Raw genomic sequence first — 23,620 nt, 5'->3', positions numbered from 1 at the left:
CTTCTGCATCTATTTGTGATTTCTATGAATTGCAAGTCCTTCACACTTTACCGACAAGTTATAAAGGAACTGATAATAGGCAGACTCAAACTATACACCTGTAGATAGAAAACAAATATCCTTTGAAGATATCTCTGAAAAAGATACGTAGCATTTTGATAGGGAGGGTTTTTTTCACTCCCAGAAAAATAATTGAAAATATATGAAAAGATACTTGAAACAAGTCTTTAATAAACATATAAATGTATTATAAATATACCGATATTATAAACTACAGTCTAACCCACCAAAGGGTACATTTTCTCGTTCATTTATATATATATATATATATAGTCTACATCTATATATACTAATGCTACATCAAGATTCATTTTATTTTGTCTACCATATAAATGCTTGAGAATGACACTTTATTAGTAGTTCCTCACCCCCCTTTGTTTCAAAGCAGGGCAATCATATGAAAACTAGTTGCCTAGTTTCATCAGATGAAAGGTCACTAAATAGATAACTCTTAGGCTCTGTTCAGTGATATGTATGTTCCGATTTGCTCATTCATTCATTTCAGTTGATTGGTCAAACACAGAATGTAAAACTTGAATCTTATTACTTAACTTATTAGCAGGAAGTTTGGGGCGATCTGAAATACTGTCTGGCTTCTCCGGTAATGACCTATAAGGTTTTGCTTTGATTTCTTCTTCAGGAAACTGAGGCTCGGAAAGAACAGGCTCAGAAAAAGCTTTTCTAAGATTTTCACTCCCATCTCTGTTTTGCCTTATGGATTCTTCTTCTTGGAAAATTTTCTTTACCTTCTCCAGCATAGCATTAACACAGATTGTCTAATAATAAACAAAATGTTTTAAAGTTTCTTTTTAAGCTACTAAACTTACAGGTGGAAAGTCCACTAAAATATTTAACAAAGTCATTAATCTACATATTGTAATAAAGAAGCACTCCCTTTCAGGGACCCCTGGCACATGATAAACATCACAAGATTGAGTCCTTCTTTTAAATATACCATAATATGGAAAGAAAATTAAAACCCAGTATGATTCAATCAAGAATGCTTTCCATCTTTTCTCAATTCATTAGATATTTTATAGTTTTATACTCTGATTTAATTAAATGAAACATATCCTTTATTCTCTTGATTTAATTGAGTGAAACATTTTCTGAGAGATGGACTTTGTCTCCAAACATGTTGATATCTCAAAGTAGGTTTTTATTTCTGCTTTTCCCCCTGGACTTTGCTTACACCTATGTGTACAGTTGGAAGGGCATAAACATGTTGGTAAGATTTTAGTAAGCTAGTAGATCAATGATTTCTAAGCAAACATGTGTTCCACCTTCCCTGAAAAAAAATTCCATCCAGTACTTTGAGAAAGTGTCAAAACACAAAACATATAGAGAAAAATAACTTCAAAAACTGAGAGCCACTAAGAACTGTATCCATTAAACATATTCTGTAAGTTTACTAACAATGAAGATGATGCCACGTATTTAAGGCTTTCATCTTGTTGATGCAAGCAACAAGAATAATCAAATCCATGAAACATGAGGAGACCTAGACTGACTTACTTTAGTGGAGATGCCTAACGGTGACATGATTAATTGGCTACAAACACTTGGAAGGTTTTCTGAGAGTAACAAAGAAAGGACTGGGGGCTCGGCTTGAAGGGCCTCGATTTCCTCCTGACCTTCTGCCTCCCACTATGGAAGGGGGTACATCAGATGCTTTCTTGTACTTCCCTGCAGTTAGTGTGTGGCCACATGACCCTGTTCTGGACAAAGAAATAAAATATGAGGTCTGACAATTAAGTTTGCGAACTTGTTGCAATGATGCTGCTAACTTTTTTTGCTATCAGAGGGATTATTCATTATGAATTTGTACCAACTAGACAAACAGTTAAGCAAGTTTACTATTTGGAAGTGCTGAAAAGGCTGCATGGAAAACTTAGAGGACCTGAACTTTTCACCAACAATTCATGGCTCTTTTATCAGCTCACACGGCACTGTCTGTGACCAAGTTTTTAGCCAGGAGACAGATAACTGTCTTGAACTGTATCGGAACACCCTCCCTACTCACCTGCTCTGGCCCCCAGTGACTTCTTTCTTTACCCAAAGATAAAGGAAATATTGAAAGGAAGACATTTTGATGGCATTCAGGACATCAAGGTTAATATGATGACAGCTCTGATGGCCATTCCAGAAAAGAGTTCCAAAATTGCTTTGAAGGGTGGACTAGGCACTGTCATTGGTGCATAGCTTCCCAAGGGGAGTACTTCAAAGGTGACCATAGTGATATTCAGCTATGATGTATGTAGCACTTTTTCTAGGATGAGTTCACGAACTTAATTGTCCGCCCTCGTATGTCTGCTGGGGAAGAGGTCAGGAGGATTTTGGGAAAAGTTCTTTTCCTCTATAAAAAGACTCTCTTTCTTTTGCCTCTACCTATCCCCTCCTTCCTGCTGTGGACACTGATACAGACGTGATACCTGAGTAACCTAAAGACCATAAAGAACAAACAGGACAGCAGAAGAAAAAGATGGAAAGGCCCTGGGTTCATGAAGACTCCACTGTAGAACCCGGGAGCTGCTTAACTCCATACTTCTAATCAAGTGGGATATTTAAATGTCTTCATTCATTAAACCACTGGCAGGTACTTTTTATTACTTGCATCTGAGTATACCCAAACCTAGAGCAATAAAACTTGAGGTCTATCACTTCCAGCTGCAAACAGTTTCATCCATTTATTCCAAATATGATCATTTTCCACGTATCCCATGCTGTGAGAAAAGGTTGTGAAACCCTATCCTATCTGATATATTTCTTATTCTCTCACCTACAAAAGTGTATCTGTACCCATTCTAACCATTTCTGTCTCAGAAAGTGAAAGGTCTTGATCAAGGTCAGTGTCTGTCTTTGCTTTTAACCAATACCCTGTCATCTTCCCTATCAATGATTCCCTGCCTCTTCAACTTCTCATTCTTGACTGGCTCTACCCCGGCAACCTGAAACATGCTCAAGTATCTTCCATCCTAAAATTCAAAATATCCCTGGGACCCCATTTCCCTCTTGAGTGCTACACATGCTCTTCTTGATCAAACCAGAATCTACACATTCATGCTTTCTATTTTATCATCTTATTTCTGTCTGCCTTATCCGATCACACCAATGAAATAGTTCTCAAGATGGTTAAGTCCAACATCTTTACTATTAGATCTAATGGACACTTTTCAAATCTTCATTTTACTTGACTTTGTCTGCTTGTATTTAATACTTAACCCTTCACAACTTCCTGAGTCTCTATTTCCCTGACATTGTTTCTCCTAATTCCTTTCCTAGTTTTCTGAGTATTGCCTCTTTGTCTCCTTCATGAATTTCTCCTTAGCTCACCTCAAATGTTGCTGTTCTTCCCACTTCTGTGGATTTTCCACTCCTTTCATTTGGCATGTTCCACACACAGGGTATTAACTTCCAACATGTATGTTACTTGCCTTCAAAGCCATGATTCCAGACCTGACCCCTCCAGGCCTTAGAGGCACACATGTATGTGTGACCAATTATCAGGCCACAAAAGTTGTTTCTGTTACATACTTAGAAAATGCATAGCATGACAAATTGTGTTGAAAGATTTCAAGAGTTGAATATTGGTGTTGGTCTCGTTTGTTTCAGTCTCACATACCCACTTCATCCCACCCATTTTTTGCAAGAGTATTTGCATCCTAACACAGTTGAACATCAATTTTGTATGAAATTCACATTTAAGATATTGAGGACATCTCAAAAATTTAAAACACTTGCAAAATATTTAATTCAGGTTTTTTAAAAACTGAATATGTTTAAAAGTAAGTTATTTTACTTTTTCAAAATGTCATGGATATTTTTGACACTTTGCATTTCCCTATAAATTTTAGATTGAGCTAGTCAGCTTGCACACACACACACACACACACACACACTTACTCAGATTTGAATTGGGACTGCGCTGAATCTATAGATTATGGGGAAATTTTAATCTTTATTACTGTGTGTTTCAATATGGTTAACAAATATTTACAAAAATGTGCAAGACCTCTAACAAAACACCATCAAAATTATTAAGAGAAATTAAAGAAGACCTAAATAGAGGGATATAACATGTTCACAGATTGGAAGAAGGGCTTATTCTACCAGTTATTAAGGCTCATTATAAAGCTCCTATAAATGACAGTGTTAAATTGGTTCAAGAATAGACAACTAGATCAACTGTATAGAATAGTCTGTAAACAGACCTACACATATAAGGACACCTGATTTATAACAGAAGTGTTCTAGGGCAATAGGAAAAGGCTTTTATTTTTCCCAATAAATTGAGTCGGTTCAAGTGGATACCCATGGAGGAAAAATTTGACCCTTACCTCATACCAATTCCAGATGGACTATAAATCTAAAAGTGAAAAGTAAAATAATAAAGTTCCTAGAATACATCAGAGGGAATAGTTTCATGACCTTGGGTATATGTAATTCCCTAATTAAGACATATAAAGCAGTTAACATAAAGGAAAAGATTAATAAACTAGACTGCATTAAAGTTAAGAACTTCTGTTTTAAAAGACACTGCTAAAGGAGAGAAAAGGCAAGTCACAGAATAAAGAAATTTGCCCATCTGTTTTAAAAGACACTGCTAAAGGAGAGAAAAGGCAAGTCACAGAATAAAGAAATTGGCCCATATGTAAACAAAAGAGGGCTTCTTCATAGAATATATTTTAAAAGTATAAATAAATAATAAAAAGATGGACAACCCCTAATAGAAAAGTAAGAAGAGACTTTAACAGAAATTCACAAAAAAAGATATCCAAATGTCCAATTAATGTATAAAAAGGTAATCTCATAAATAATCAAGGAAATGTAAATTAAAATCACAATGTGATAATACTACATACCCACAAGAATGGCTAAGATGGAAAAGATTGACAATATAATATTAAGTGTCAGTGATGATACACAACAACTGGGAGTCTTATAATCTCCTGGGAAGAATTGTTGAAACCATTGTGGAAAACTATTTGTCAACATCTACTAGAGATGAACACATGCATAGTCTATGGGACACCAATTTCACCAAAACATATATAAAAAATATTCATAATGCCTTATTCAAAATAGCCAAAACTATAAATAATCTAAATGTTCAATAGTAGAATGGATAGTGATATCAATAAAATACTACACAGCACTAAAAGTCAACAAACGACTGCTATGGGCATCAAACAAATGGATCTCAATGATAGTGTTGAGCATAAGAAGGTAAATCAAAAGAATACACAGAATATAATTTCATTTATATGCAATTCAAACAAAACTGTCTATGTCATTAGAAATCAAAACAGTGGTTGCCTTCTAGAAGAGATTAGTGATTGTTAGGGCAACAAAAAAGAGGCTTCTAGAATGACGATATTAGTTTGTTTCTTGACTTGCGGGCTATGTAAGTTAATAGATTTTGTGATAATTCATCAAGCTGTATACTTTTCTTTTTGAATATTATACTTTTTTAAGAATTTAAAAGTAAGTATAAATGGCAATGGATTAAAAGAAAGTAACCCCTTGTAATTTATAAAATCTTTTATATTTTTGTCATGCTTTTTAATGAACACTTTTTGAATTACAGCACTTGTACTGTGGGTCTTATATTAATTTTTACTCCAAAAGACGCATTAGAGCTGATTGTCCGGCTAGGTCTTATTTTTGGGGAAACAGTAATTCAAGTTATACTTTTAAAAAGTATTTGTGTTCCTTAAAATCAGAGACCAAAACAATGGAATTCTGAATTTTAGCCAACCATAGCACAATAGCTAAAACGAAATGCTAACTAAATGAAAGCAAAACCAAAATGTTTTGACCAAAGAAGAATAAAGTCTGTGAGAATAAAATAATTTAAGTTATTTAAGCAAATTCGTTTTTGGTGGATTGAAGTAAATTTTTAATGTAAAATTATTTTTTGTAACATGAGACTAGCACCTTGGTTTATGAATAGAGTGTACAGTATATCTTTAATATTACATAAAATAACTATATTTATCAATAGATCCTAATTTTTTTCTTTTAACTTACCAAATAAATTAGTGCTGCATATGAAGCATAGATTATGCTAGTTAAAGCTGTCTTTGCTGGAAAGGAAATGATTTCAAACAAAGAACCCTTTCTGAGCTGCAAAAAACAGAAGAGAGGTTTCTTATTAAAACAAAAGTTTTCAATGTTACAATGTTTAATTTTACAACGTTATTGAAAAACGAGAATTTAAATATTTCTTTCTAAAGAAAGTCATCTACTTTAGATCTGTCTGGGTGTTTTTCACATTCTGAAAATATATTAGTTTATTTTTCTCCTTTTACAAAAAGATACTCTCTCTTGCTAATCCAAACCTATGACAAATCTAGAAAAAACCTTGCATTTCCAACTCTCAATTACTTTAACTTTTCATACATTTACGAAGTGCTCACTAGAGGGTGCTGCTGCGCATGTTAGAAAAACAGTCTTTTGTTCAAATTCATGTAATCATCCTTTACTAAATTATTCATTTCTTCAATTAAGCAAACAGCAATCAAAATACTAAGCATTTCCTGGAGATTAATGACCGCTTGGAAATGCTGATCAGGAGACTGCTGAAGGCCAGCATTAACCTCAGAGGATCACTAAGCCTCAGGAAGTGCTCTGTGCTCAGATCCAGGACGCTTTTTTGAAACACAGAGAAGGTTTACACCAGTAATGAATTTGTCTCCCAGATGTTCCTAGCTCCTGGTAATAGAAGGTGTCCCTGCCTAAAACATAACGGCATAATATATTCAGTTTAAGGCAACTACACTCTTATAGGCCACCTCTGTTGCCTTGAGCAGGACAGGAAATAAGGACATTAGGAAAAACATTCCCTTCCCATTCAGCAGTGCAGTGGCAGTTAGCCATGCTTCTCTGAAGGAAGAGCCAAGACCTCAGTGGTTTCAGTAACTCCCAAAAGACACAGACTGTAGCGAATAAAACCATGCAATTGCACAGCAAAAATGCATGCAAAGTAGAAAGAACCGTAGGTATGTGTTCACTAAAAAGTTATGTATAATATTGACAACTGAGTTAATAATAGAATAATTAGGTAAATTACGCTATATCCACTCAATGGTATATTGCAGTCTTTTAAAAGGTGCTTCTAAAAAACGTGATAACAACAGTTTATTGAACAACATTTATATGGCACTGGCTGCCGGGTCCTGTTCTAAGTGCTTGTTATTGTAATAAACTGTTTTTGCTTATTGCTGCCACTACTGAATGACAAACAAAATTGCCCATCATGATTTCCCTTCTTCTCTCTTAAGAGATTTATGGAATGCTGAAGCTGAGAATACTGTCCAGCCTAGTAGCTAAGAGATGGCTGGGGAAGGGGGTGTTCCATTCTTATTCCCTATTTTTCAGGCTATACCAACTCCTAGATGTAGGAATAGGTAAGGGCAGTTTGAGCCCCCTCTCTCCGTAAATAAGTCTGGAAAATTTCCCAGTATTCTTGACTTCTGGAAAGAGTTTCCAGGAAATGAAGCAGCTGTTGCTGTTTCCCTCTTGCTAGAAGAATCAAAATGAGACCGTGCCTTTGAATCCCACTACTAGGCTTCGAGGAGGTGTTTGCTGTAGTAGTAGCGAGCAGACAGAGACATAAGGAAAGCAGATACACTCCAACAAATCATTTCCTAGCAGAGGAAATGATTATGAATTTGTGAATATACGAATGTAAGTGGGAGGTCCATATTCAATAATTGGTAGACCACATACAATAAAAATAGAAGTGGGGTCTGCATGCATAAGAAATTACTCTGTTTCTGTTTCACTGCATCTTTTTCAGATTTTGCCCTTCACCTAAAAAGTAATTAAAACTGATTAGTTTCTAAATAAGTTATGTATTTGATGTATGTTACACTTCTGAATGATGAATCTATTGTATATTGCCTAAGGGTCACTTTTTCACCATTTTAATGCTTTTAAAATAAATACTTGCTATTCCTGTGACAAACCATCCCCGTTGAAAATACATTTCCTCCAAAATTCATGTAGCTACTGGCAAGTATCCTTTTTTCAATTTTAAGACTCACTTACAATACATCTTTTTCATATTATAAACTACCTCGTTTCATTTTTGGCTGGCTATGAGCAGGTATAGTGTAGGGTAAACGCTGAGATAAACAGGAGAAATTTGGTAAATGGGAGGCTTTATTTATATTGTCTTGGCCTAGTTCAAAAATTGTATCTTAACCTTTTTGTTATATTAATGTTATATTATTTGCATATTTAAAAGTATCTTGGTATTCATATTATGCCCATATAGTTCTTTTTTTTAATTTGGTGATATTAACACATAAGATATATGGATATTTCAACAGTAATTCAACATTTGAATCTCTAACTAAATTTCTCCCACATAATTCAGACTGTCTCATCTCATAAAAGAACTGTCTGTGTTCATCTTATTTTCACTAATGAGATAAATCACAAAAACAGCAAACGATAAGCAGTTTAGAAAATAAAGATCCACCTATAGATGACCTACAGGTTGGAGAACTACCAGACCCAATGTAGTTTTTGTTGTCCAAAACCACTTCAATGCGGGACACCAGGGGAGTAATGGGGAGAATTAAGTCAGTGATTCACAAATAAGTGGTGCAGGAAGCACTGACTGATGTTAATAGATAGGTCCAGAAAGAAGAACATGTCTTTGCGTAGCAGCCCACAATCCTCACGGGCACAGGAGCGACTCCGAGCAATCCGCAGTCACAGAAGTGATTGGACTTTGTTTATCCCGGTGGGAACATCCAGTGGAACATTGTTCTTGAAGAAGCTCTTCATCAGGTGGTCCTGTAAAACCTCAAGCGTCCCAACCTCTTGGCCAAATTGGAGAATTACGTTTTCAAGATTCCAGTGGTCCTTCTTTCTAGGAATTATCCTGTGTTCCCAGGTCTTAAATTATACCACCCAAGAGAGTCTTCTGGCAAGCTCTACCAAGGACCTACAGGAGTTCCTAAGATTTGTGAGGTTTCCAGTTTGAACCCTCAACTTGAGTCTACCTGGGATTGTTGGGGTGAGGAGGAAATTTTACTTAGAAAAGCCTCTAACTTTCATCTGGAAAAAGGAAGCACAAGTCACTGGTTACTTATGGCACAGGTATTTTAGAGACTGAGGCTTTTCTTCCCTTTTGCCCCTGTCTTGCCCGTACCACTCCCCAGTGCGGGTACAAAGTAGAAACAGTCATGTCTAATGCCACTGTAAGAAAGATTCTATCACAGGAAGAACGCCTGGTCCTGTGGCCCTGCACTGACCTGCCAAAGTCAACAACCATGTCTGGGAGCTGTCGTGTCTGGATGAAGTCAGCATTCAAGCCGATTATCTAGGTCACTGCAACTTAGAGCAACTGCAAGCTTCCCTCAGCCAGGCAGCTTACAAGGCTGAGCAGATGCACCATTCTGTAAGTACTGGTGCTGGGAATGTGCGTAGCCACCGGGATAGTCTCTGTGAAGTTTTGCGTTCCTGAGGCCCCCTGTAGAACTAGCAGATCTGTCACTGCAATCTCATCTCTGCAGAACCTGGAAGGCTTTCAGGAGCCACCTGACTCAGCACCCATAGAGCTAAGGGCAAAGTAAGTCTGTTTTAACAAGATGGCCAGCTGCAAACTCCTAACACCAACTCCCTGTGCTCACGTCACAGACAGCTATCAAAATGTCTTCAGGTCACCTGTGTCATTGGGGTCCTTGGTAGTTCATATTGGCATAATATCTTTGACTATATTAAGGTACGTAGGACATGCTCTAGAACTGATCACCCAACCGCAAAGGCCTGGACAGATTGTCAAGGGAGCTCCTGTGATAGTGTCCACTCTCTAATTAGCTCCAGGAGACCATTAACTGAGCTCCATCTCAGACCACATCAAAGGGCTAAAACACTATGCTAGTCAGAGTCAGTGTCCTAATGAAAACACTCCTCTATTCTGTGTTCTTGAGGGAGGTAATCTGCCTGACTGGCGATCCCAGCTGCACAAGATCCCATAGAGTTGGGGTAGAACGATTCAAAGTGCCCAGGTAAATCATCCTCTTATCAGCAATGAGACAGGACATGAAAAAAATCTTTGACACATACCTACAGATTAGGTTAACTAGACCACTTACTCACCTACATACAGCAATGTCCTCCATGGATCTACAAAGCATATCCTCTCGCATTGTAATTCCAGATTTCACTCCTTTTACTTCTGTACACCACAAAGTTCCACTTTGACACAGGCAGCCTGACAATCCTTGAAGGAATTCATGATGGAATCCATCCACTCTGGCTAAGCTGACCTCTGCCCCTTTGGGGTGGCAGCCCAGCAGTGTGCCAGGGCTGGTACAGCTCCTCTGTGCTATGCCACTGCCCTCTCAGCACATCGGGCCGTGATAAGCTCCGTTCACAGACCCGTCCTTGACCTCCATGACACCTCACGTTATTCTGTTGTTTCTTTGACTCTCCAGGCCATTGTCTTCGCTATTCTTACTTCTATTTTAGTCCTCCCTGAGACTTTCAGATTGGAGATATCTTGTTTTCTTCCTTGCTACAAAATTTAGTTTCCTCTCAGTGGCAATTCTGATTCTCTGCCCTAGTTAATAAATATTACCCAAGTACAGCTGCTTCCTCACTCCTTCCTGGCACTGTTCCCACTTGTCTCACCCCAGCTACGTGGAACGACTTACATTTCCTGAGTCATGCTTTCTTTCACCTCAGCATCTTAATATATACACTGGTCTCTTCCTGGAATGACTCTCCTACTTCCTCCTTCAAGTCGCAGATCGGGTATCACCTTCTAGAAAGCATACAATGACTACTCTTTGGAATTACACACCCCTTGTTGACGCTTCCATAGTACAATGCACACTTTGATCGTGCCCTGTTACACTTTACTAGCATTCCTTCCTTGCCTGTCCTCCCCATAGTCCCTAAGGCAAGGCGCGACCTCTATGAATCCCTAGGACCTAAAGTAGGTACCCGATGTGATTGTGCACATCGGGTTTTCAATAAATATTTGCTGAGACTGAATGAAAAAGTAGAACTACACCTTACTTCCTTCCAAAAAGAAATTCAACCATTTTATATTACAATTTCTAAAAGATATTCAGAAGTAAAGCGGAAGGACATCTGGTGCCAGTAACATGGCAGACTAAGCTAGTGGAGAACCCCTCACACAGAAAAACCTGCAAATTCTATATAAAATCATACTCCAAAAGGTTAATACAAAACTGAGTTGGGAGAAAGAGAGAGAGAGGAAGAGAGAGAGAGAGAGAGAGAGAGAGAGAGAGAGAGAGAGAGAGAGAGAGAAATTCCCCTGTGCCAGAACCACAGGGAACTAAAAGCCAGAGCTGTAAGCATGTTAGTGGAATAACAGCTGGGGGCTTGAGTTTTGATAAAGCGATTGGAGATGAGACTTAGATGCACCTGAGGCGAGGATTGGGGCCTGTGGGTAGTCTCAGTGCAAGTGGGACAGAATGACTGCGCCCACCAGTCCCGGCAGGTAAGGAAGCTGGTCTCCACTAGTAACTGATACCCTAGAGCCCGAGCAAAATCCTCCACAAGGAAAGTTCTACCACCAGAAGGGATTTCTAATTTTGAAAAATCCCTGTTGAAGGAAAACTTTCAGTTAAAAGAAAAAAGAAAAGAACTCCAAAGGAAATGATCTACTATGAGTGAGACACGATATAGATCACAATCATCAGAAAGATTAGCATCCCCCAAATATCTCAAAGAATAATATTTTAAAAGGCCACAAATAAGTATATTTAACATAATTAAAGAGATTTTTTAAAAGACATAATCTATAAAAGATACTTTGAAGAGAAAAAAGTAGAAATTGGGGTGGGGGGGAACACCAAGTAGAAGTTCTGGAAATGATACAAATAATGTTTGAAATATAAAACACTAAAAAAGCATATTAGATACAGCTGGAGAGAACTGGTTAACTGGAAGATAGCTCAGAGAAAACTATTCAACATGCATCAAAACGGGATAGAGAAAATGAAAATAGGAGTAAACAGACAAAGAATAAAATGAGAAGGTCCTAAGTATGTTTAATAGGCATTCCAGAAGAAAAGATTAGAGAAAATGAGAAAGAGGTAATGTTTGAAGAAATAATGGCTTAAAATTTTCCAGAATCGAAGAAATTATCCTCAGCTTTAACAATCACAATGATTCCCAAGTGTACCCATTCTGAAAAGCATTTTGACTACAGATAACAAAATCCCTCATGACCCAGCAATTCCTCTTTTAGGAGAATACCTAAAGAGTGTCATTCATATGGATAAGAAGTCATTTACAAGAATGGACCACAGAAGTACTGAAGCTGTTTGTAATACAAAAAAATTGGAAACCGAATTGTCCATCTGTCCAGTAAGAGATAAACTGTGGATTATTTTTTCTCAAAATAGAATACCACGAAGAAGTTAAAATAATGTCATAGCTATATATATATATAAAATGTTCAGTGAAATAAAGTTTCAGAAGGATAAGTACAGTATACCTTTTGTATAAATTTTAAATATACGTAGAATGATAGACACATACAAATGTACTGAAACTATAAATATGCATGTAAATGCTCACATCAGCTTTAGGATAATGATTACCTTAGGTGGAGAAATAAAACGGGACAGGATTGGAGCATGGTTAATTATATTTCTTTTTATAAAGGAGATATCTGGAGGCAATATTACAAAATATTCCTACCAGTGTAAATTTGGGTGAGACTTCTGATAAACTACCTTAAATATAGTTTGAAGAACTTTACTGATTAGAATTTTCAAAAGTAAAGCTATGTCCTAAGACAATTAGAACAAGAGCACAGGAGAAGAGATTTCATAGGTGTTGATCTTGAACTGATGTCAGAAGAGACAGTCACAGTAGCATGGACCTTAGACAAGTCATTTAATCCTTCAACCTGTTTCTCTCATCTCGGGTTCCTGGAATAAGTTATCACAACCAAGCCCTAAATTACCTGTCAGACTCAGTGTTGGTCAAGGCAAAAAGGCAAACACATTGTGTTTTTTGTTCTCATTATTGGATAAAAAGAAACACAAATTCAACAGGAAATAAATTTTTCTGCCACTGAATTTTCATGAGTGTGGGAAGACAATTCCCCATGGATGTCTCTCATTCCTGTACAGATTGGGCATTTTGAACAAAGGACACGGTTGAATAGCAAACAGCTTTAAGTATTTCCCTCTAGAGAGATAGAGATGTACCTCCGAAAACATGTCACCGGGCACTAAAAAATAAAGCCCTATCCTTACCCTCCACAGAGACATTCGATTCTCTCCACCTCTGCCCACCCTCCGGAGGCTCGGCAGACAAGCAGCATCCCCATAAAAAGCTGAATCTCCCAATTTCAGGGTACCTCTTGTGTAATGCAACTTACTAGGAATATGCACAAGTGACATCTGGCTGTCATCATATTGCCCGATGGGAACTGAGGTGTAGGAAAGATACTGATTGCTTTGGTTTGCTGCTTTGGTGTGAGTGAACAATCTGTGTGTCTGCCTTAAGGGTCTTGTGTCGTGTGTGCGCGCGCGCGCGCACGTGCGTATATGTGTGTGTGTGTGTGTGTGTGTGTGTGTGTGTGTAAAGCTGTGGTAGGCTAACTTGTTAGCTTGTAAATAACGTAAAATCTCAGAACCTTCACAGTTCTGACTTAGCAAAGAGGAGCAAAACTGGAAGACTGTAAATAATACCATGAACAGTGTCTACACATGATTTCATATTAAATACAGAAATAGTCTTAAAGGATACTTCTTATGTCAATCCTCTGTAAAACCAATACAGGGAAAGAACCATCAAGGCAAAACATTAGATTCAGAAAGCTATTTCACTGGGAATTTAAGATAATATAGTTCGGGTATGGGTATTTTTTGATGATCTAAAGCAGGGGTGTCAAAACTTTTTTCAACGTTTTTTACCAAGGGCCATATGAGATAAAATACACAAACAGCCGGGCCACTCACTCAAGGTGAAGTACGTATTGCCTCACCTGGTTTATTTAAGTAAACTAAATATATTTTTGGAATTTGCTGCTGGCCAATTAACAATGGATTGCGGACCGCAGTTGGCCAGCAGGCCGCTGTTTGGACACCCCTGATCTAAAGATACAGGAATAAGGCTTTTTGTGCTGAGAGAATCCAGTGGTTAACAAACAAAAACCACTTTTTACTTTCTCAAACATCAGATATTACAAGAGTGCCTTTTATAAATGCTGTCTCAGGCAGTTCATTGTTGAAATAGCTGATGATTTCTGGAAATGTCAGAATCTTTGGTTAGAGAGAGATTCCTGTGTAATGAATATTTTGTTGATTTTAGCCATATATCATCCATTTTCTCATCTTCTCTAAACAACCCAGATTTTTGTTTGAGGATTCATCTTTTCCCCATTCTCAGGTCGTGTGGTCTGGAGGGGCTCCAACCTCTACTCTAGGGATAAAGCAGGTAATTGAGTACTAGGCCAATCAGTGTATCCCATTTCCCTGGTGTAGAGGTAAGCCATTCTCCAAGAGGGAATCTCAGGACCTGGCCAGGAATGCTGGGTCAAGGACTCTCTTTTCGGACAGATGAAGCCCTGGAAGAGCTGCAATCCATCTTGTGACCATGAGAGAAAAGTCAGTCTGAGAATGGAGTCAACATGGAGAAAGCAGAGCCAGGAGACGGAGAGAAAGAGAGAAACAAGATCCTGAAGGCATCACTTGAGTATCTGTATCCAGTTCTGCCTGAAACTTTAACAATTCTGTATTGTTCAACTACATGAACTAATACATCTCCTTTTTGGCTTAACTCAGTCTGAGCCAGGTTTTCTCTCCCTTCAACAAAAGAGTTAAAACCGATTCACTCTGGGGTTTAGATTCCAGACTTGAAAGATTCCTAATCTTTTGTAACATTTAGAATGTTTTGGATCATGTCCAGATTGAAAAAAACAGAGTTCTGTGACATAAAGTTTAGGGAAAAACTTGGTCCTGAAACAGTTTTCACAGCTGTTGTCCTTTAACAGAGGCTCAATGAAAGGATGTAGAACACGGAAAGTGAAATATACCTGGATGCTGATGGGTCTGTTAAAGGGAGCTCACACTTCTAAAGTGAGTTCAATATACTCAGTATGTTATGTCAATCAAGGATTATCTTGGAAAACATAGGTTATGGGGAAAAGGGAACAAAACAATCATTTTCGAGCTTCACTGTAGGATTTTAGGTTTGACATAACTGGTAATTTGTATGCTTATATTTAGGTCGAACCATTTGAAATTGACAGTTGCATCCAGCTCAATCAAATAACAAGGGAGAAAAGTCTACATGACTTCCTGTTTCAGATTTGTTTAAACCAACAAATATACTATAGTGAAGGCCCAACAATTCATTTCTCTTATTCAACTATTCTTGTTTTACTCGTACATGTGGAACAACCGAATGTGCTACATTTTTCATTTTTAAATCGTGTCATTTCAAAACAGTTTCTATAAAAAGGGTCCATATCCTGTGTAAAGGCTACATGGACTTACCTGCATGTTATAGAGGGGTTGCGTCGGCGCATTCACTTCCCTCAGCAGACGATGAGCTATGTCCCTTAACTCTAGAAGTCTACAAACAAGCTGAGGCTGTAGAAGTTTGGCCACTGATTTAGAGGATGTGGATATGCTGTTTAACCCTTGAATCAATGTTCCTCGGTTGATGTTGGCTAAAGCGACAGCCATTCTGATTTTGGATGGTTTTTGCACAGGTTCTCTTTTCTGGAAAATAAGCCTTTGAAAAGTGACTGCTGTGTGATTCTCCAGTGCGTTATTAAAATCTACTTCAGGCAGAGACTGGTACCACATAACTGTATACTCTGCATGGTCCTATGTGTGAATATACTGTGTCCAATAATTATATCCCATCCTTTATACAACTTAAATTTTCGTATAAATATGTATTTTTTCCTTAGAATAAACACCCAGAATTGAGTTACTACCTAAAGATACACAATTTTCATTTTTCTCTTTGGGTTTATTTACTTTTTGCATTGATTTTTTTTTTAAAGAACTCTTTCAAAAATGATTCTTATTCAAATATTATTTGATAATTGAATTATTCAACCAATAATTCTCATTCTAAACTTACAAATATTTTCCCAGTTTACTTTATAATTTTTAAATGATAAAATATAGCATACGTACATGATGCACTGTACAATTTAAAGAAAAATAAAACAAATACCCTATATACTAATCAACAAGCTTAAGAAACATTTCCTTCTAAAAACTTCAAAACTTCTATGAGCACTCTGATAGAAAAAAAATCTGTGGCATTGCCCAAACACATACAGTGCAGTTCTTTCTCTGCTCTACCAGAAAGTGAACCACAGGGAAATTACTTACAATGTGGTTAGACTGCATTCCAGGCAACAGACAAGTATAGTTTCCATTATTCATTTAAGTAATGTTATGAGCTTTTCTGGCTTTTTAGGAGAAGCAACTTTGAATATCTACTCATTATGCCAAAATATTAAAGTATAAAACATCTTCTAGATGGAATTTTTTGGTCTACAATGGATATCATATATGTGTCAAAGAGCTAACATGCTGTATATTTATTTAGAATGCCTCAACTTTTATCCTGAAGAAATAATTGTATTATTGTTATTTTTGTTACCAAAGTTCAGTACTTCTCTTAATGTTCAGTATTTGCCACTGGAGATAAAGGAAAGTTGTTCTAGCCTGTCAATGAGAATGCATTTCTGCGCATCTGGTGTCCTGCTGTGGTTTCATCTGTTAACTTTACTGGGGAAGTCCCATTAGCCGCCCTGGTTCTCACCCTCCTAGGCCATGCTAACAGTAGAGAATGAAATCTCTACTGTGAGGTGCTACACTGGCTGGAAGGCCAAGCCACTTGAGATCCGAGCAATCTTTACAAGCAGTTACATGGCAGGCAGAGCAAGCAAAACAACCCGAGGGGTAATCACTTGATATTATTCCTACGTTGGTGGTGAGCATACCAGGGAGCAAAACCACATTGTCTGCAGTATCCAAAGCTCCTGCACATACAGATGCAGTTTCTCTTGTGACCTGATGCTTTGCTGCTGTCAGGACCCAGGGCAGGCCACCCCAAAATATCCCACTATGGCACACTGACTATTTTGAATTAAAGTTACTTAAGAAATTGCCCGTGCAAGAACTCTGACCTCTCTCTTCATCTCCCGGAAAGCAGAAGCAAATCTCTTTCCTATGTGAAAGGAGTTAGGGAATTCAGGGCTGAGAAGTGTGTATCAACAAACCTTGTTCTTTTTCTACTAATTTAATATCCAAGCTAAAACTTTGCTTAGAATCCTCACCCAAGTCTACGTTTTTATCTTGTTAATTCTTCACAAATGTATTGTTTCTTTGTCTAAAAGGTATAAAAAGCTGCCTGCTTTGGCCATTTCTCTGAGTATTATTTATGATGATCTGTGTGCACCTATTCGATTGGTTTTTCTCCTGTTAATCTGGTCTGGTGCCAATTTTTTTATTAGTCCAGCGGTAAGAGCTCGGGAGGAGTAGAGGAAGAAGTTTCCCTTCCCCCACACTGTAGGAACATTTCCTCCCAGCTCCTCCCCCAGGTGGAGCAGCTAGAATAAGTTTGCTTTCACTTCTGATCCCAATTTACTGTGCTTTCATTATAATTATAATGCTTTCATTATCATTTATAATCACAAGGTGAAGGCTGTATTTCCAGGGCAAACAGGAATGAGATGTGCAGCTCCACCTTTCCTGAAACCTTCTGTACGTGGCCATTCAGTGTTTTAGGGACTCTTCATTTGTGCTGTTGCAAAACATTAACTTTAAGCAGTTTCCCTCTCCTTATTTTGTAAGTTTCTTTACAAAATCTTTGTGATCTGTACACGTTGGCCTGGATTCACTGACTTTACACGTGTATTTCTAGTAGCCAATCTTGATTAATTCTCCCAAAACACTATATTAGATTGATCCATTCGAGTTTTCCCTCTTTTTACAAAATTGTCTTTCTAAATTTTTATTTCTGCAGAAAAATAAGTTTATTTGTAATTGATAATCTGTTCATCAAAACTCTCCTGTAGGGTTCACATAATTTGTGTAGAGCAAAATTTGGCATTGATTATAACAGGTTTTAAAAAATTCAAGAGTGCCTTGTAATAATGCTTTGGTATATTTTGTGTTATCTTTCTCGTTTTAGTCTCATGAATTCATGGCTTTTTCCAACATACTTAATCTGTTCCTAATTATTATCATCTTTGTTTTCTTTAATGCTCAAATGGTTACAATTTGATGACTATCCATTCCTTCATGGTTTTTTAAATGCTTTCCTTTTCTGATACTTTCCTAGATACCTCTGAAAGAATTATTACCTGGCAACAAAATATTTCTGACCACCTTTATTTTCTCTGCCACAAAACATGGAATCAACTTGTTCCCAAGAAGACCATTATTTCTTTTAAGAAGAATAGTATTAGGAACCAAATGTGGACACCGGGGTGTGTGTTCGGTGGTTGTACATGGGACTATGGGTTTCTGGGACTATGAAAGTGACAACAGATGACAGGCTACTTACATTCTTTTTGATGCAGACTCAGACATTCTTCTTTAAAAAAAAAAAAAAGAAAGAAAAAAGGCCCCAGTTTATGATGAATGAGTCCAAGTAGTTACCTTTTAATTAGCTCTAGCAGAAAAACATTTTTAAATATCTCTCCCTTTTTTGAGCTAACAGCTTTTCCTTTTTGTTTATTATCTATGCTATATATCTTCTTATTAAACCATGTATGTAAAATTAAATGAAAGAAATGTTCATTCCTTTCCCCTCAATATTTTTTTTTTTACTCTTGGCCTACGCATCCTCAAATTGGTTGCAAAATGTACACGTTTAGGTAATTCTTTTTGTCATCATCATCATCTGAGTACATCAACATATATCAGAAAAGGAATTCCAACTCCCAACCACCACAATTACCAGACACACACAAAGGTACTTAAAGACTATTTACCAAAAGAAACTTAGCATCAGTTAATCAGATTGGTTCAAGAATTCTGCTCAAATCAAATAGGTTTCTCTATTTGAGCCCCATTCTTTAAATATATATAACGCTTTCTCTTTCTATTTTCTTTTTTCTAGAGCAATGCCCATTTCTCTATCCTCAGCAGTTTTAATGCTGAACTCCAATTTCTACTACATCAGCTTTTTACTATCCTATTATCTATAAATCAGCCTGTCAGCAAATCTTACTCAATTCTTTCTCTGAATATTCCCAAAATACGACCACTGCTCACTGTCCCAGTACCAACACTCAGTCCATTATATTTATTTGCCACCGTCATCTCTTCTCCTGATTAGTAAATTATCCTCCTCAAACGGTCTCCCTGCTTCCACCCTTGTCTATTTTCATTCTTGTCCTCAACATATCAGCCAGCGCGATATAATCACAGTTTATGTCAGATCATATCTTGCTTTTCTACTCAACCTCTTCAGTGGCTTCCTGATGCACTCAGTGTAAAAGCCACGTATTATACATACAATGATTTACAAGGCCCTAAAAGTTTGCTCTTTATCTTCCTGGCCTCCCTGTCTTTTTCTGTCCCTTTCCCTCCTTATTATTTGTTGAACTTGTTAGGTATACTCCCATCTTGGGGACTTTGCACTCGCTATGCCATTCAGGTCCCTCAAAGATATCAAGGTTTACTATCTCACTTCCTTCAAGCCTTAATTTAAGAATGACTTTCTCACTAAGCCCTCTTAGGTCTTAACCATCAATGGTTCTCTCTATCCCTACCCCTACTCCATATCCCTTCTCTGCTATATTTTTTCTTGTCCTTAAGAACTACCATTGACATACGATGTCATTTGTTTTCTTTGTTTATTGTTTCTCTACTTGACTAGGACCTAAGTTCCATGACACTGTTTTACATCCATTTGGCTTACGCATTTTGCCCCAGGGCCTAGAATAGTGTCTGGCATATAGGAGCAGCTCTATAAATGTAGCCAAAATGAATGCACGAGGAGTATCGGAAAAATATAACAAGTTAATGTTGAGAAAGATCAGAGAAATATAACAAATATTAAATTATAAACCACCCAGAAAGTTTTCAGTACTCAATGTGCTCTGTAACTGTCACAATAATGACAGTGCCCCACAAGACACAACTTACCAAAGACAAAAATATAGTTGAATTACAGAACATTCTAGTTGCAGTCCTACTCTCATATTTAGAAACCCCAATACAAGTAATTTCCAGACATCACTGATACATCCCCAACAGTTTTTGTTCCACATGTTAAAAACAAACAAACAAAAAAACAAAACAAAACAGAGAATTCAGAAAAGTACATCGACAGATGTATAAATCCAAATTTCGTATGGCTCCTAACAGGTTTTGTCTACCATTCCTAATTTTGTAGTATACAATTAAGTGCAGGGTAATTACAGACTAAAACACATAATCACTTTTCCTAATTGAAACCCACAAAAAATGACCCTATTTACCACAAAATTTTTCTCATTCAATTAAATCATCTGAATTAAAAAATAATTGAATTCTCCATTTGTAGCATGCATTTTTCATTTGTTCAAACGTAAAGATTTACTATTTTAAGCTCTATGTCCTCATATGGAAATCATTTGAAATGGCAACTGTAAACCTTAAACACTTACTTTTTACTAAAGGAAGCAGATACGGAGGCTATAGGGCTCTGGGCTGGTTAAGAGGGAGGGAGTGGAGAGTACAGGACCTCAGAAGCCACAACCTCAAGCCAAGATTCTAAAATTAATTTTCCCCAGCCCCAGAAAAAAATTCTTTTCTTCAAAATCTTTAGCCATGAAGAACTACGTAATAACCATAATTCTGGGTAGATTCCTCTATATAAAAGATTCCATCACTCCCTTCAAAACTTTTTTTTTGTCCTCCAGGACAGTAAGATGGCTTTTTCCTAAATAAATCCTTAAAACAGTAATTTAAAAAAATACTAATCGCAAAATTTAGAGATTTAAAATACAACAAAATACAACCCAATTAACAAAGCCCTCTAAGAACTGTATTCTTAAAACGATTCCTTTCAGTATGTTTGGGAATCATCACGGAAATCATAAAATTTGCAGCATTCATAATCTGTCCTTTCAAAATAACCTAGTTAACAATGGTGGATTAGCATTGTTTTCTGGTTAATTTATTTTTGAAGAGCAAATAATTTCAATGTGTTACAATATCCCCCAACTACTCCACAGTAAACGGTGGGAAAAATAACAATGTTCAGTGTTTTAAAAACAAGAAACTATGTTTCTATGTTTATATTCTTCTCTGAGTGGGGTAAATTTCTTATAAGTACATAAAGGACTTCAATGAGTTGGACATAGGAAGATAAGAGTTCTTTCTTTGTGGATCAGAATATTAATCTATTTCATCAGATAGCACACTATGGCTCTAGTAATAATGACGCTATGCAAAAGGTAAGAAGCGATGAAGGGAGTTGCAAAGAAAGTTCCAACTTTGATTAAATAAAACCCCACTTTCTCTAATGTTGGCAATGGTGGGAGAATCCCACCCGGAAGGGGCAACAGGGCTTTTGAGGCCTGTCTCTTGTTTCCTAGGATTCACCCTGAGACTCTCTCAATAATTACTGCCCCTACTGTGCCATCCTTAACCATTTTACATCCCAGACCAAACATGGTCACCTGCCCATCTCTTGCCTTAATACTCCAGAGCATAGACAAGAAAAGTCTCCAATGTTTCAAAAGACTTGATATACCAAGACCAGAGGAATGCAAAGAGGTGAAGCAGTTAGACATCAAGTCTGAAATACAGAATTATAAAACCGGGTTGCCCTCTGGAGCTTTCACGCCTTATCCTATTCTGCTTAAACAACCACCATCTGGATGCCATATTACCACTGACTGCCTCCAGATACCTACACTTCAGTGTCACCCTTTCCCAAAGTCTAGACTCAAGATCCATGCCATTTATTTAAATCTACGTGCCATTCTGGGAACAAGCTGTTGCATACTTTTTGGCCTGACACTGCTTCCTTTGGAATATTCTTTTCTTCTCCTACCCACTTACATTATCCCTTTCTTCACCTTGAAACCTCCATTTTATCCTTTGAAATTCAATTGAAGCATCCTTTCTCCAGGAAGCCTTCTCTGACCATTATAGGTAAAGTCATTCATTCCTCTAAATTGGGTATGTATGCGTCTTACCACATTTCAGTGCAATTGCTTGTTTACAACTCTGTCTCCATTAGATTAATCCCATTAACTGGAGGAATCCTATCACGTTTCTCTCTGCATTCCCTCTTCCCAGTCTCAGGCAATAGTAAATATTTAGTAAATGTCTGATGCCTGGTTGTCCGGATAAATAGTAAAAGGTAGCTCTAATACCTCTTCTTTGGAACAAAATATACAGATTTTTATGATGACCATGTTACTCCGAGTGCTTTTTTGTTTATTTCCTCAATGTTTGACATTGCCAAAAATCTGTTACCTGGATAAACACATTGTTGCTGTACCGTGCAACCAATTCCATTCCAACTGTGGTCGAAATGACTGAAACAACACTTTTCTGTTAAGAGCTGTATACTTTGGAGTAAATTAGGTTACATGTGCCCCCTAAACAAAACGTGACTTTTTCCTGACCATATGTCTCTTCCAAACTCTCCACCTAACCCTTCTTCCAATCCCAATATTTTGTGCCAAACCCTTTTTAGAACAAACATTTAAAACATATGCTTACATATATACTTTGTTAAATTTATATCACTATTTTATTTCCACATCAAAACACACCCCCATATAATACTTATCTTTCCATTGTTGTAATTTATGTCAGTTATGTTTTCTCATGGATTTAATTGCCATAGATTTTAATTAAAGTATATCTGGTATTTTTCTGATTTTACATTAATCTAATCTTAAGTAAACCACATTGCAATCGTGGCTATGAGAGAGTTCTAGATTTCCAATCTAATAACTCAGTAACTGTCTTTAAATTGAATTTATCTATCTTTACTTCCTTGTCCCCAATTTCTCCCAATAAGAGTTGAGTTTTGTTTTCCTGAAGTGAAATTAATGTTTTCCTAAGCTTCAAACACAGATCTCAAAATCAAGCATAAATAATCGGTATACTAAAAACACAAAATATGTTTTATAATCCTTTTCAGAGTTTATAAAACAATCACATTTATAAACAATCACATTTATAAACAATCACATTTATAAAACAATCACATATAAAACAATCAGGTAATCACATTACCTGATTAGATTGTGATAATCTTATGATGGTAGGGAATTCATCTTTAAACTCATCTATAAGGTCCATGACTGCTTTCTGGATCCCCTCAACTAAGAAAAAAAGAAGTTAGAAAAAAGTGCTTTAACTGAAAACATCCCATAACCACAATTCAAAAGAACCTGAAACATTGGGACCACTGCCTAGGTGACTTGAAAAGCAAGCAAACCATAGGGGACTTGATTCCCAATTTCCCACATCCAAATCCTCTTTACAACAAGACTGTATATACTTTTTCCAGAAAAGTTCTTCAACACCTGCCCGCATATCCACCCAATAGGTTTGATTGGCAT

The 23,620-nt window shown here is 37.0% G+C and overlaps 1 protein-coding gene across 1 annotated transcript; it reads right to left on the bottom strand.

The window, feature by feature from the left end:
- Positions 1-294: 294 nt before the first annotated feature.
- On the bottom strand, positions 295-23,620 carry SPATA9 (spermatogenesis associated 9; the record flags this gene model as incomplete). The annotated part of the gene is made up of 5 exons (XM_081053087.1): positions 295-836; positions 6,091-6,186; positions 15,567-15,794; positions 23,292-23,380; positions 23,560-23,620. 5 exons carry the CDS (start codon positions 23,618-23,620, stop codon positions 549-551), a joined length of 762 nt encoding a protein of 253 aa, XP_080909213.1. The 3' UTR covers positions 295-548.

This window comes from Rhinolophus hipposideros, assembly GCF_964194185.1.
Source record: "Rhinolophus hipposideros genome assembly, chromosome: 7".
NCBI lineage: Eukaryota > Metazoa > Chordata > Mammalia > Chiroptera > Rhinolophidae > Rhinolophus > Rhinolophus hipposideros.
This window is presented reverse-complemented; position numbering and strand designations above follow the sequence as displayed.